This window comes from Oryctolagus cuniculus, chromosome 1 (genome assembly GCF_964237555.1).
Source record: "Oryctolagus cuniculus chromosome 1, mOryCun1.1, whole genome shotgun sequence".
NCBI lineage: Eukaryota > Metazoa > Chordata > Mammalia > Lagomorpha > Leporidae > Oryctolagus > Oryctolagus cuniculus.
Genome location: NC_091432.1, coordinates 85,616,449 through 85,631,808, shown reverse-complemented (window position 1 = coordinate 85,631,808; position 15,360 = coordinate 85,616,449). Strand labels below are relative to the sequence as shown.

Sequence of the window (15,360 nt, the reverse complement as noted above, 5' to 3'; positions counted from 1 at the left end):
CCTTATTAACAGGAGAACTTGACCTGTCCACCTGGAGTTCAGTGGAGTGCAGGAGCTGATGTCTACTGTTCCAGAAAAGGTCCAAAGTAAGAGGTGACTGGAACTTCCTCCCATGTCCTAGTGTTGTGCGATGACTTTGGTGGCAGGGTCATGTGGACAGTTTGGAAGGTACCTGGGCTTGAGCATTTGTTAAGAGTCTGCTTAAGGGCACTGCTCAGCAGGGCCAGAGATGACCCAATAGGAAGAGAGTCGATGCTGGGTAGGAAGTATAGTTACAAGTAGCCAACTAATTACTGCGTCTCTTGTGCCAGAGCTCATTGTGATGGGACTTCTACACAGGGGTAGACCCCACAAATAAGAAAAGAAAAACCCTTAACCAACACCAGGGACGTCAAAAAAACCTGCGCAAGATTTCACAGCTAGCAAGTGACAAAGCCGGGATTAGCCCCTGGTTCCATAACCACAAGGTCAGGCAGTGGGTGGCTGGCAGGGACAGCCCGCACAGTGGGAGCGAAGAACGGTGAGCTGGAGAAGGAGGGGGGACGAATACCATAATATCCCTGACAGAGACAACTTCCAAAACGGCCCAAGAAGCAGACACGCAGCGAAGCCCCTTACTTCCGTGGACTCTGATCCGTCAGAAGGGCTGTGGAGAGTTTCTGTGCCAAGCAAAGCCCCTCGTGTTGCATTCCCGGGGCTGTTAGAGACACAGTAAGCCTTTAATAACCTCCTCAGCACACCTGAAATCCAGGTGTTTGAAGGAGGGGCGGGAGGAGGTGGCTGCCAAAACTCAGGGGTCTCCGTGTCATTGTTTTGTTCTGTGAGCCACTTCAGTGCCGACCCCGCGCCAAGGCTAAACCTCAGCTAGTGACACAGGCAATTCATTCTTGTCCTTGAACAAGGAGACCCGGGCACCGCCGCCGTGGGACCTCCCCACCAGCCCGCTCATCTCCTGGGGAGGCTTGCACCTGCCGCCTGCTCCCTCTGTAGGACGCTAAGTAGAACCACGGGGGCCCTGGGCTGTGCGTTAGGGGAGGAGCCCGCGCCGAGGGAGCTGGCCGGCGCGGGAGCCCCCGCCGCGCCGCTGGCCACGCTGCGGGGAGCGAGGCTTGTCAGAGCCCAAGCGTCACGGTCGCCGCCGCGCAGCCCATTGGGCAGAGGCGCTCGCTCGCAGCCTGGTGGGAGCCGAGACGGAAAAGTGCCGAAATCGCCCCGCGCGCGCCCACTGGGTCTGCTGCGCGCCGCGCTGCGCGGTGCAGGGCTCCCTGCTCTCCCGGGACAGCCGCGCGCGCTCTGCTCCGCGCAGCGCCCCGCCACATTGCCAGCCGCTAGCTCGCGATCGGCGAGCAGGGTCCCCCGCACCATGGTCCCTTACTTCTTGCTGCTCTTCCTCTTCTCCTCGGTGCGGGCCACCGAGCGCCCCGAGGGCCGGGCAGACCAGCAGAGCCTGGAGGCGGCCCTGGCCGTGCCCAACGCCTCACACTTCTTCTGGAACAACTACTCGTTCTCGGACTGGCAGAACTTTGTGGGCCGGAGGCGCTACGGGGCCGAGTCCCAGAACCCCACGGTGAAAGCCCTGCTCATCGTGGCGTACTCCTTCATCATCATCTTCTCGCTCTTCGGCAACGTGCTGGTGTGCCATGTCATCTTCAAGAACCAGCGGATGCATTCGGCCACCAGCCTCTTCATCGTCAACCTGGCGGTCGCCGACATCCTCATCACGCTGCTCAACACCCCCTTCACTCTGGTGAGGGTCCGGGGCCGGCTGCCCCTTTGCGCCCACTCCCCACCCCCCGACACCCCATCCTCCGTGTCTCCCTGTGGGGCTCCCTCACGGACCCCTATTTTTCTTCCTTCTCATCTCCCTGTCTCCTCTGCCTGTCTTCACACTTCTCAGTCTCTCCCCTCTCCCTCTCATTTCTAGGTTCTCAACTCTCTCCTCCTCGGTTTCTCTTAGTCTTTCTGTTCGTCTCTGCCTCTCTCAAGGCTTGCTGTCTCCCTTTTGCCTCTCTTTGCCTTTGTCCTCTTCAGTCTCTGTGTCTGTTTAATCCGGCTCACCTCTTATCTGTTTTCTCCTTGCCAGTGTCTGTGGGTTTGGTTTTCGATACTCTCTCCCTTTCCCCCCTTTCTCTTTTGCATTCACTCCCCCGTCTCCTCCCTCCCTTCTCTCCATCGCCTTCCAAGCCTCAGCTTCTGAGGCTGGTGGCACTGGATCAATCATTCAAGTAGATGATTTCCCATTTCATCTCACCGAGTGTGGGCTTGCTCCCTAATCACGCTCCCTAATCATCAGCTGAGGTTTTTAAGTCACCCCCCCACCCCAGAAATGCCTACCCCCACCATAGGAAGCTGCTTTGTGCCACAACTGGAGGCTCAAAGCAGTTGTGAATTGTTAACAGCACATTTTCCTGGGCTACTTATTGGAATTTTATTTCCCTCCTGAGATTTGACAATGAGACTGTGTATGCGGCTGTGTTGCAGGGAGAATGGAGAGGAGGTGGACATGGGCTGATGGCTTCCTTCCCAAGGTCTGGCTGCCCAGCATTGCTGGTGCTGTCTATGGCCAGACAGTGCGATTCTAAAGGACAATTTGGGACCGTGAGGGCTTTGACTGAGCAATCAGAATGACAGTCACACTGCATGTGTTTGTAGCATGAGCTACATGGAAAACAAGACAAACCTCCCAGATAAGGAGTTTACAGGGTAACTTTATTGTTATTTGAGTTATTATCAAAGCAGTAGCTGTTTATCCCTCTCTGGCGCACACACAGACACACACACACAGACACACATACAACTAGAAATGACTGGCAGGCAACTAGAAGAGGATGAGCCCGCCATTCCATCCACCTGTGTGAATGTGCTTCCACACCTTATGTGGTAGAGGTATGGGCTTTCTCTTGCCCTCACTTAGGAGAATAGTTGTATTTTGCAGAAGAGGAAACTAAACACAAAAAGGCTCAAATCCTTGTCCAAGGTCACCTTGGCAGAGCCAGGATAAGAATTGCATCCCCTAGCTCACCTTCAGAGGTCTGGGAGTCTGGAAGCACCCTGGGACAGTGTTTATCTTCCACTACTCCAGACCATGGACTTGTCTTGCTTTCCTGCCAGGATGCATCTAATCCATTGATGGCCAACTGAGATCCTCTAGGCACTAACCAAGGTCAAAGGGACCTCCCAATACTGCCCCTCTGTTGTCTTGAAGCACAAGAAAGCAACATCTCTGGGGCCTCTTGCCTCCTCCCTCGGGTCCTGAGCTGAGCATGTGGGATGCTGGGGCTGAGCTGGGCCACCCTGATGGCATCTGCAAGGCCCCAGGGCATGGCCTTTGTGCTGTTGCCCAGACCAGGAGGCAGGGCCAGGTCCTTAGCAGACACGCAGGGGGTGGGTTGGACGTGGGTCTTAAGCTAGACTTCAACTGAGAGCTGGCAACCTCTGCCCCAGGGATTCTCCTGCAAGAGAGAGGACGGTCCTGGGAACCCAGCTATGCACCCAGGATAAACCAGAGCAGCCTGGCCTTGAACCTGGCCCATGGACCTTGCCCCAACCCAAATTCCTACTAGAGCATACAGGCACTTGCAGCCAGGGGGAGGGAGAAGGTTGCAGGGAGGGTCTTCCAGCCCCTCAGCTGGCTCAGCACAGACTCCCCAACTGAACAAGGCATCCTGCCCTTGGCTGGTGGTGACAGTGTCCTTTCTCCCTGATCCCCCTTCCTATGCACTTTATACACTACAGCCCGGTTCTGACCATTGAGAGAAAAGCGCTTATAGACAGTTCCCTGGTTCAGACATACAGAGAATGTAGTGGGTCCTGGAAGAGAGAATCTTTCATTCTGAATGATTCGCAGTCCCATGAGAAGGTCAAAGGAGACTTCACATTGACTTTTCAATGGGACCTGGGTGAGAAGAGATTTCCCAGGTCAGTGCAGACAGAGTGACCAGTGGGCTGAGAGAACGTTGTGTGGCTTCGTGTTGCTGGAGGAACAGAGATGAGAAGCACGGTGGAGGAGTGGGCGAGAGAGGGAGAAGCCAAGGAGGGCTGGAGCCACATCGCAAAGGGGCCTTGATGCTAACAGGCTCAGTTCTGAGAGCCATGATGATTCTGAGCAGGAAGGTAACAAAAATCCAATTTTTGGCTAACAAGAAATCCACCCAGCAGTGTGCTCTCTAAATTACAGATAGAAGAATGGGACAGATAGGAGAACGGGGAATGCTGGGAAGAAGCTGTAATAGGGCCATGGCCTTGGGACTGAAGAAGAGGGAATGGATTTGAAAACTGGACAGCAGCAGAACTGCAGGAGGTGAGAAGCAGGAGGAGTAGAGCCGTCTTGTTCTGGGACTGCTCCAAAGCCTGAAGCGGCTCCTCCGTGCCTGTCCCAAAAGACAGTGAAGCCCACGGCCTGCTGTCCTTGTCTCGTGATCTGGCTGCACTTGTCTGGACTCTTAGCCATACATTCCAGCCAAATCGACCCACGCCGGATGCCTCAGACAGCTCCCAGGGTGTCTGATGCAGTGCCCATGCCTTTGTTGTCGTCCCCGCATGTGCACCTCACCCGCCTCACGTTGTCATAGTGGCCGTTTGCAGCGTGAAGGACTTGCTGTGAGGCACTGCTGCACCTACTCCACATGTGTTACCTGTCGAAAGGGTTGGCCCCATTTTACAGATAAGGAAAGTGAAGTTCAGAGGCATGAGTGAGTGCTTTGCTCAAGGGGACGGCCCTAAATGACAAAAACTCTGCTGGAAATCACTGGACTACCCGTGTTTCTGTTGGGCTGCTTTGCTCCATTTCTCCCTGTCATCCTTCTCTCTCTGCCCACCCCCACCTCTATTTGGTGGGCTCCTAGCCCTTTGTCTGGGCCTCTGTAGGGCACTGATGGCTTTCTGTCTTGCATTGCAGTTAGTTCCGCCCTCCTCTGCCCAGACTGGAAGTGCCTGCTTCAGAATCGATGTTTCATCTCTCTTGGGCACATACATTACTCAGAGGAGCTGCTCAAGTACTAATTGAGTCGAAAATGTGGGAGGAGGACCGGGCCTGCTCCTAGAGCCCCATTTCCCCACCCACACCTCTCCAGGCTCCTGGGCCCCCTGCCCAGATAATGAGTTGCAAGGCCAGCTTAGCCAAAATTTGCCAGCACCGCCCACACACAGAGTAACTTTTCAGACATGTCTCTCCCACTGGACTGAACTTGGATGGGCCAGAAATGAATGTTATTACTACACATAAAAACTAGTTACTATTTATTTCTAATGACAGCCAGCTAGCAAGCTGCCAGATATGGGGTTCCTCCTTTTATAGACTTAAAAAAAATTTGGTCTTACTTTAAGGTAGAAATTTTGAAGCCTTTGTTTTTTGAAAATGAGAACGAGGTTCAGAAAGGTTACATATGTTGTCCCAGGTGGCAGAGTAAGAAAGTATGAGAGAGGGAGGTTGGAAGTCTTATTCCAAAGCCCAAGTCCTTCCCAGCTCTCGTGGCACCTAATGGCCTAGAAGCACCATCAGGGTTGTTTTTTAATTGAGTGAACAAGCATCAGTTGTGCTGGGGGAATCACATGGTTAGAAAGTCCGGAGAAGCAGGGCAACTGGGAGGGGGCTCCCGAGGTGGGGGCATGGCAGGGGTGGGTGTCATGGGCAGAGTCTGGCTCCTGACCTCTGGTGGGCTCGTCTCCAGGTCCGCTTCGTGAACAGCACGTGGGTGTTCGGGAAGGGCATGTGCCACGTCAGCCGCTTCGCCCAGTACTGCTCCCTGCATGTCTCAGCACTGACGCTCACGGCCATTGCTGTGGACCGCCACCAGGTAAGGGTGCCTCTGCCCAGCACACAGGCCTCTCAAACCTTGCTTTGTTTCCTGGGACCCTGGGGGACTCCTGGGGACAGGGTTTCACCCTGGTTTTCAATGAGTGTGTTTGTTTTTCTTATTAGTTAATGTGAGGACTTGGCTTAGGGATACTAAATCCTTTGTTGCTGTTGTTGCCAAAAGCTGTTTCCAACTTGCTGTTCCAGTGAACCTTCACGATTTGGCATTTTCGATCTCATAGGTTAATGAGCTTGTTGGTGGGGGTTGGGGGAGGGGGCAGAAAAGCAAACCTGGAAGACCGTGGATGAAAGGAGAGCAGGCCATGATTCAGCTCTGGAGAGCTGAATGTTGGAGGGGAGCAGCCCAGGGTGTCCAGGCAGAGGAGCTGCTGGCTGGGGAGGCACAGTGGCACCCCGGGCCAGGAAGTCCCTGCTCACTCTTGAGCCTCTTCAGAAGCACATGGGAGATGTGTTGGAGGGAGCCCAGGGGGACCCGAAGGGTGTGTTGGGACGAGGCCTGGCACATCCTAGTTCAGTGAGCCTGTGTTGCATGTTTAGCCATACACTGACTCGGCCATCAAAGCTCAGAAAAGTGCACATATAGCTTTTCCAAGGTCATGTGGTTGTGAGTGATGAAACCAGAAATAGAACTGAGGTCTGGCTGGCTCCAAGCCAGCCCTCTGATCCTCAGACCACCCTGCTCTGAGAAGACTCAAAGGAACCTACCAGGCCAGTGTCGTGACGCCCACCAGGACAAAGAGAGACAGCAATGATTCTGCGTGGCATGTGAAGGTGCTGCTGGACCAAGGGCTGGGAGGTTTCCAAGTGCAGATTCAAGGATGCCCTGCAATATGAGGAGGGCTTTGCTGGCGGGAGTGTCTGGTGGTTGGCACACCTGCCTGGGAGGTAATGAGTTTCTTGTCACCTGCCATCATTGAGCAGTGTCTGGATGACAGTGTGATACGGATATTTCTGAGGCGTTTCATGCATCCGATAAGAAACTGATGAGCCGGACTGGGGAGTATCTTTATCTCTGAAATGCTTCTATTTTGTAGGAATTAACTCTTTGTGTATCTTGAAGATGCTTTAGCGCAAAGTGAGAAGTTTGCATATGAATCTTTCCTACCTTTTTCATTTTTAAAAAAAGATTTATTTATTTGAAAGGCAGAGTTACAGAGAGAGAAAAGGACACACACACACACACACACACACACAGAAGAGAGGGAGAGAGAGAGGGATCTTCCATGTGCTGGTTCACTCCCCAAATGGCTGCAATGGCTGCAATGGCTGAGGCCAGACCAGGCTGAAGCCAGGAGCTTCTTCCAGGTCTCCCACATGAGTGCAGTGGCCCAAGGACTTGGGTCATCCTCTGCTGCTTTCCCAGGTACATTATAGCAGGGAGCTGGATCAGAAGTGGAGTAGCCAGGACTTGAACCAGTGTCCATGTGGGATGTCAGTGTCACAGTCAGCGACTTTACCTGCTTTGCCACAATGCCAGTCCCTCCTGCTTTTTCTTAACTCACTCCCTTAATTCAACTAGAAGGGCTTTGTATTACCTTCAGGTGACCTGTGCTTACTGTCCCTTGCCCACTGAGCACAGCCAACTGACAGTTGACTTGGGGACTAGGGGTGAGGTCTTGCTCATGCTGACCACATACATGGCTGTGCTATACACCCAAACATGGCCTTTGTCACAGAGCTCCCTGTTTCAAGCCTCTGCCCCAGGCTGCCTCCCACTTCAGCAACCCAAACATGGAGGGTTGTGAGGGGCAGAGATGGCAAATTCTTCCAGAAAGGAGAAGTGCTGGGCAGCTCCTGAATCCTCATCACTTCCTCCCATATGGCTGAAAAAATGGGGAGGAAAAAAAATCCCCAGGACACAGCACTGTAGAAAGTCCAGTGTGTTCTGGGATGGCACCCTAAGGCAGAGGTGGTGTTATGACCCCTCTCCCCATGACCCTGTGCTCACATATCCGAAAATGCCTTCTCTAAGAGATAACAGTTCTTAGGACAGTTATGATGCCACTCTCAGTTTCTCTGTTTCCTACTCAGCTTCCTGCTAATGCACACCCCGGGAGGCAGCAAATGATGGTTCAAATACTTAGGTTCCAGCCACCCATATGGGAGACCTAGATTGAGCTCCAGGTTTCTGACTTCACCCTGGTCCAGCCCCAGCTGTTGCGAGCGTTTGAGGAGTGAATCAGTGGGTGGGAGATCTCTGTCAGTTTCTCTGCCTTTCACATAAAGTGGGGGAAAAAATCATTGCCGTCTTAAAAATGAGGATGCTTGCAAATTCCGAGGTCTTTGTTTAGACCTTGTAGAATTGATTGACATGTGATATCAATTCCAAGATGCACTGCAGCCTGAAGCCTGGCTTTACGATAGGCGACAGAGAGGTGGGCCCCAGTGCGTTTTTGTAGCACTCTCACAAGTGGTGTTCCGAGCTCCCCCACGGGTGTCAGTGCAGCTTTCCATGAGTAACGGGAGTCTCCTCTGTCTGTCAGCCTCACACCCTCTGAGTGCTTCCTCACCTAGGGGTTCTAGAATCCTGGGAAGCTGGGAGCAGAGGCCCAGGAACTAGAGGCTGCACATGGCTTGCTCCTTTGTGAGCTTTGCTGTAGGTGCCTGGCAAACTGATCTCTCTGACGCCTCCCCACCTCTCCCTGCACCCTGGTGCTGCCTGGGTATGACCAGCCAGAGGCATTGACCTGCCAGGAGTCTCTGAATTCAGATGACACCCTCTTTCCACCCCTTCTCTCACCCCCAGCCACCTGATACAGCCCAATCATGAGGGTAAGGGGTGCCTGGCTTTATAAATAGCACCTGCTCTACATGACAAGTGAGTGGCACCATCAGAGTTCTTATTTGCTTCAAAACTTCTTCAGCACACTGATCTGTGTATGCTTGCTTTCCAGGTTATTATGCATCCATTAAAACCCCGGATCTCGATCACAAAGGGGGTCATCTCCATCACCGTCATCTGGACCATGGCCACCTTCTTTTCACTCCCACACGCTATCTGCCAGAAATTATTTACCTTCAAATACAGGTGAGATGAATTAGCAGGAAGCAGGGGGAGGGAGGGCTCCACAAAGGGCGATCTGAATGGGCTCTGGATCCACATCTCAGAGTAACGAGCAGCCCCTCCCCGAGCTGTCCCCTGCCCCTCTCCCAGCTTCTCTGGCTTTGGGACCATGGCTGTTCTTCACGTTTTTCTGCAGTCTCGCTTTTCTGATTCTCCCTGTGGATGGTGTGCAAGGACAAGGCGATAGTTTCTCAGCTTCTGTCACCAGGGGGCGTGTCCACCTGCAAACTGATATCAGAATTATCAAAGCCTTGTTTAAAATGAGCAGGGTCTAAATTCCTCATGCAATTTAGAAACAAATGTGCCTGCCTGTGTATGTTGGACGCAGCCTCTGCTACCTCTCCCACCCCTCATTCCGCTTTCTTTGTCCTGTGCTCTCCAGAGAGAGATTTTCTATTGCAAACATTCGGGTTTTACAGATTTGCAAGTTCACCAGAAATGATCTCTCTGCCAGCCCATCAGTCTGGGAAGAGGAGGCCCCTTTCTGAGTTTGCTGCCTTGATGATCCCAAGTCTTAGATGACTGTCACTACAACACAAACCATCAGTACTTGATGGATGGATGGATGATCTTAGAGTGACTTTTATCATTTTACAGCTGTTGCTTCAGATGAAGTTCCTTAGAAATGGGTTCTGAGACAAAGTGAAGTACACATGCAAATGATTGATTGATGCAGAACTACCTAGGGGAAGTGGGCAAGGGAGTCAGGGAGAAGGAGGGAGGACGGGAAGGGGAGAGACCAGGGAAGTTACTGATTTCAGGGGAAGCTGCACCTGTGCCACAGGGGGTGGGGAGCAGGATAGAAATGCAGAATTTGCCCCACCTTGAAGCAAGGGAGCTGGGCTTTGCTATTATTCCATGTGTTAGTCATTGATTCCAGCCTTTCCTGGGGTCAACAAAACCCCTCGCTCTTCTGGCTCTTGGTGTGTCTGTGTGAAGGGTCTTAGTGTGTCTGTGTGAAGGGTCATTATTAGGGGCCAGATGATTGCAGGTGCCAGCTGTTTTCACTGCGCAGGCAGGCGCTAGGTGCTGGGAGAAGGATCAGAGGGGATCCAGGCAGGGTGCTGCGAGTGTTGTGACAGTAGCCATGTGCTGCCCACCTGAAACACACACACATACTTGTGACAGAAGCAGAGCAAGAACAAGCTGGAAGCAGTGATTGGCATAGTGGGTAAAACGCTGCTTGGGGTGCCTGCATCCTGCTTGGAAGTGCTTGGGTTCCGCTTCCAATCCCAGCTTCCTGCTCAAGATCACCCTGGAGGCAGTAGGTGATGACTCAGATGCGTGGGTCCCTGCCAGCCATGCGGGATTGAGTTCCTGGCTCCTGGCTCTGGCCTGGCTGTTGGGGATACTTGCGGAGTGAACCAACAGATGGAAGATCTATCTCTGTGCCTTTCAAATAAGATGAAAATAAGTGAATAAATTTTAAAAAATTAAAAAGAGGAACAAGCCCTGAAGGCTGATTTCCATTAATTTATTAAGCCCCATCCTCAAATTCTAGAATATTCAAATAAATCATACACCCAGAGCCCCCAACACTCAGTCTTCATCTCCCTGCATACTCACAGGACTTTATTTTGTGCAATAAAAAGAAAATGGGGTTTTTATTTTGTTGTTGATGGCCTCCACCACATATGAGGAGCTCTTGAAGAAGTCTGTGGGAAATGCATAATGAAGCAGTTGTGCATGGGTTTCAAAACTTTTTGCATGAAAATACCCTTGCATGTGAATTCCATTTTCCATGAACGTTTTGAAGCAACATTGTATAGCAAGAGCAGAAAGCCACATAGCTATCCTAAGATCGACTGGGTCTCACACAGACTAGGCATAGTGCAAGGGGAAAAGGTGCAGAGAGATTCAGGTGGATTCTTTTTTTTTTTAATTTTTATTTATTTATTTTTTTGACAGGCAGAGTGGACAGTGAGAGAGAGAGAGACAGAGAGAAAGGTCTTCCTTTTGCTGTTGGTTCACCCTCCAATGGCCGCCGCGGCCGGCGAGCTGCGGCCGGCGCACCGCGCTGATCCAAAGCCAGGAGCCAGGTACTTATCCTGGTCTCCCATGGGGTGCAGGGCCCAAGCACTTGGGCCATCCTCCACTGCACTCCCTGGCCACAGCAGAGCTGGCCTGGAAGAGGGGCAACCGGGACAGAATCCGGCGCCCCGACCGGGACTAGAACCTGGTGTGCCGGTGCCGCAAGGCGGAGGATTAGCCTAGTGAGCCGCGGCGCCGGCCTCAGGTGGATTCTTTACCCTTATAGAACCCCCAGCATAGCAAGGGAGCAGAAATATAACAGATAATTAGGCCCCTGCATCAAAGGTGGCGTCAGTGACTGATGTAGAGGGGTGTGGCAGAGAGAGAGGCTGGTGCTTCTCGGGATGGAGCCTTTTGGTACTGATCCCGCCTCTCTGTCACTCTCGACTTCTGCCCCCAGCGAGGATGTGGTGCGCTCCTTATGCCTGCCCGACTTCCCCGAGCCAGCCGACCTCTTCTGGAAGTACCTGGATCTGGCCACCTTCATCCTGCTTTACATCCTACCCCTCCTCATCATCTCCGTGGCCTACGCTCGCGTAGCCAAGAAGCTGTGGCTGTGCAACACCATTGGTGACGTGACCACAGAGCAGTACCTCGCCCTGCGGCGCAAGAAGAAGACCACTATCAAGATGCTGGTGCTGGTAGTGGTCCTCTTTGCCCTCTGCTGGTTCCCCCTCAACTGCTACGTCCTCCTCCTCTCCAGCAAGGTCATCCGCACCAATAATGCCCTCTACTTTGCCTTCCACTGGTTTGCCATGAGCAGCACCTGCTACAATCCGTTCATTTACTGCTGGCTGAATGAGAATTTCAGAGTGGAGCTCAAGGCATTACTGAGCATGTGCCAAAGGTTGCCCAAGCCTCAGGAGGACAGGCCGCCCTCCCCGGTCCCTTCCTCCCGGGTGGCCTGGATGGACAAGAGCAATGGCCGGAGGGCTCCACTGGCCCATAACCTCTTGCCCTCATCTCAGCTGCAGTCTGGGAAGACAGACCTGTCATCTGTGGAACCCATTGTGGCAATGAGTTAGAGGAAGTTGGGAAGAGGCTGGGGAGGGCTAGGAAGAGCCTGTTTCCTCACACTATCTTAACAATGCTCCAGTCAAGTGCTCGCAGCAGCTGTAGGACTCTTAAGTGCCTAGGAAATTGCCCAGGCTTCAGTTCCTGCTGGATGTGAAAAGAAAAAGACAGCTGTCAACCACATGTGTATTTATAAATTCCTGTCTAACAGGCATAGTACCCGGGGCCCCTGAGCCAGAGAACCAAAGGCAGCAACTTCAGCCCTGGTGGGAGCTGAGTGAACTGCCGTGCAACCCTTCCTATCACAGAGCATCCCTAAGGGAAACCGGAGTCACGCTTTGGGGTGGCTGCCCTGGCTGCACAGCGCCCTGCTGGAAACAGGTGCACCAGGCCAGGGAAGCGCTAGCATGGAGGCTTTTATGTCTTGCTTTGTGAAGTCTTTGGACCACATCGTCACTGGCCTGGCCCTCTCTGTGGCAAGAAAGGACTAGCTTGGGTTCCTTAAAGCAAAGAGAAAGATTTACCACTTTGAAAAGCTCAGAAAAGAAGCACAAAGGAGGAAATAAAAGGCACCCCAGTATTAACTTATGACAACCTCTGTTCACATGCTGGGAATTTACTTGCTGATCTTTCCTTGTGCATACGTGTGTGTGTGTGTTTGTGTGATTCTAACTATGCTTTTCCGTGTAAACTCTATGGATCAGCAAGAAACATGCACAGCAGAGTCTGAGCTTTCTCCCAAGGGTTAAAGAAGAGATGAGAGAGGAACCTAAGGGGAAGACTCGCCGCACTGGCAGAACTGGCCCCCTCTTGAGCAGGTCCTGGCTCACCTTTCTCTCCTAGACGGTAGCTGCTGGGGTGAGCCAGGAAAGGAGACGCAGCAGGAGGTATAAGTCCTCCTTCCCTGCTAGTCCACAGAAACAAGAGGTGGTGGAACATTGCTCTGTTTTCACAGCAGGCAAAGGGACAGGCTTTCCAACACACCGGAGAAAATAGTGCTTAGACAACTCATCTGCCAAGCTGTCTAGACAGGCCATTTTTCTGCATTGTCTGAATATTTTCTCTCACCAGTTTTTGAAAGAAGATTTGCTGTGAATATCATCAAGGCAATTCACCTGTCACAACAACCTATGGGACCCTTGAGGCACCTTATTCCTTTGCAGGGCACACTTGCCCTTAACCCAGCTCCAGATTGGGCAGACAGACCTGTCATCCATGGAACCCACTGCAGCTATGAGGTAGAGGAAGTTGGGAAGAGGCCGGGGGAGGATCTGTCTCCAGCTCCTATTCCAGAGATTGAACGTTTTCATTACCTCCCATCTGGTCTTGGTTGACTCATGTGTCACCCAGAAGGGAGATGTATCAGGCAGAGTGGAGCTTCACTCCCCAGCCCCATGCAATAGCTGCTGTCATACTGGTTTTAGGGCTCCTCCCAGCCAGATCATGAAAGCAAAGCATGGATATGGAGGTGAATGGGAAACAGATTTGGAAGAGAAGGAGTTTGTCTGAGATTCATTTAGATCTCTTGGTTGTTAATTAAAACTGAACTTGGCTACATCATCTGCCTCCCTATAATGAACCATGGGGGTCTGTGTAATAAGGATGTTTGAAAAAGTTTAGGATGCAACATTTAAAAAGATCTTTTACTGACATGTTTAAAAAGTGACTTTTGGTGGGGCAAAAGATACCTTCTAAGGCCATTGGGGTCCCCCAGTGGGGTTTTCAGGCCAGATGGGCCCTGTGCTTGTGCCTGTAGTCATTGTCTCCGTGGTGTCAAGAAGTAGCTAATAGTTCCATTGCTATACAGCCATAGAGATTCTGTGGACACGATGGGAACAGGCAGAGGGACACCAGGTGTCTTGCTCTGGGATTCAGGGGGAAAGCTTCCTTTACCCTGCTCTGAGGGTATCCGGAGACACTGCCAAGGCACAGAACCCTCTTGGTTTGGCTCGCCTATCAGCACCCTGTCTGCTCCCTTTCCCATGTTGGCTGTGTGCTGCAGAGTGCAAAGTGCTTTCTAACTGTGAATGTGAAATTGGTAAAACTTGAGTTTTTCTATTGTGCTGTAAAGAGTGCTTTCTTGTGAATTGTTCCAGTCTCAATAAAATATCTTTCTGGCTGTGCCTCTGGGACTTGTGATTTTGTCAGTATTCACGTGGATTTGACTGAGGGAGCATGGAGGGGATGTAGCCTAACACCAGGAATTGTTTTTTTTTTTTAACTTTTATTTAATGAATATAGATTTCCAAAGTACAGCTTATGGATTACATTGGCTTCTCCCCCACTATGACTTCCCTCCCACCCGCAACCCTCACCTTTCCCACTCTCTCTCCCCTTCCATTCATATCAAGATTCATTTTCAATTTTCTTTATAAATATAAGATCAGTTTAGTATACATTAAGTAAAGATTTCAACAGTTTGCACCCACATAGAAACACAAAGTGAAAAATACTGTTTGAGTACTGGTTATAGCATTAAATCTCAATGTACAACACATTAAGGACAGAGATCCTACATGAGGAGTAAGTGCACAGTGACTCCTGTTGTTGACTTAACAAATTGACACTCCTGTTTATGGCATCAGTAATCTCCCTATGCTCCAGTCATGAGTTTCCAAGGCTATGGAAGCCTTTTGAGTTCACTGACTCTTATCTTATTTAGACAAGGTCATAGTCAAAGTGGAAGTTCTCTCCTCCCTTCAGAGAAAAGTACCTCCTTCTTTGAAGACTTGTTCTTTCCACTGGGATCTCACAGAGATCTTTCATTTAGGTCATTTTTTTTCCCCCAGAGTGTCATGGCTTTCCATGCCTGAAATACTCTCATGGGCTTTTCAGCCAGATCCGAATGCCTTTAGGGCTGATTCTGAGGCCAGAGTGTTGTTTAGGACATCCACCATTCTATGAGTCTGCTGTGTATCTCGCTTCCCATGTTGGATCACTCTCCCCTTTATTTATTCTATCGGTTAGTATTAGCAGGCACTAGACTTGTTTACGTGATCCCTTTGACTCTTAGTCCTTTCATTATGATCAATTGTGAAGAGAAATTGATCACTGGGACTAGTGAGATGGCATTGGTACATGCCACCTTGATGGGATTGAATTGGAATCCACTGGTATGTTTCTAACTCTACCGTTTGAGGTAAGTCAGCTTGAGCATGTCCCAAATTGTACATCTCTTCCCTCTCTCATTCCCACTCTTATATTTAACAGTGATCACTTTTCAGTTAATTTTCAACACTTAAGAATAACTGTGTGATAATTACAGAATTAAACCAGTCATATTAAGTAGAACAGACAAAAAAAATACTAAGAGGGATAATGTATTAAGTTGTTCATTAACAGTCAGGGATATGCTGATCAAGTCACCGTTTCTCATAGTGTCCATTTCACTTCAACAGGTTTCCTTTTTGGTGTTCAGTCAGTTGTCACCGATCAG

At 51.1% G+C, this 15,360-nt stretch overlaps 1 protein-coding gene across 1 annotated transcript; it reads left to right on the top strand.

The window, feature by feature from the left end:
- The first annotated feature begins 1,212 nt into the window (after nucleotides 1-1,212).
- Nucleotides 1,213-14,048, top strand: GPR83 (G protein-coupled receptor 83). The gene is made up of 4 exons (XM_002708629.4): nucleotides 1,213-1,747; nucleotides 5,670-5,795; nucleotides 8,710-8,843; nucleotides 11,311-14,048. Exons 1-4 carry the CDS (start codon nucleotides 1,364-1,366, stop codon nucleotides 11,933-11,935), a joined length of 1,269 nt encoding a protein of 422 aa, XP_002708675.1. The 5' UTR covers nucleotides 1,213-1,363; the 3' UTR covers nucleotides 11,936-14,048.
- Nucleotides 14,049-15,360: the final 1,312 nt, after the last annotated feature.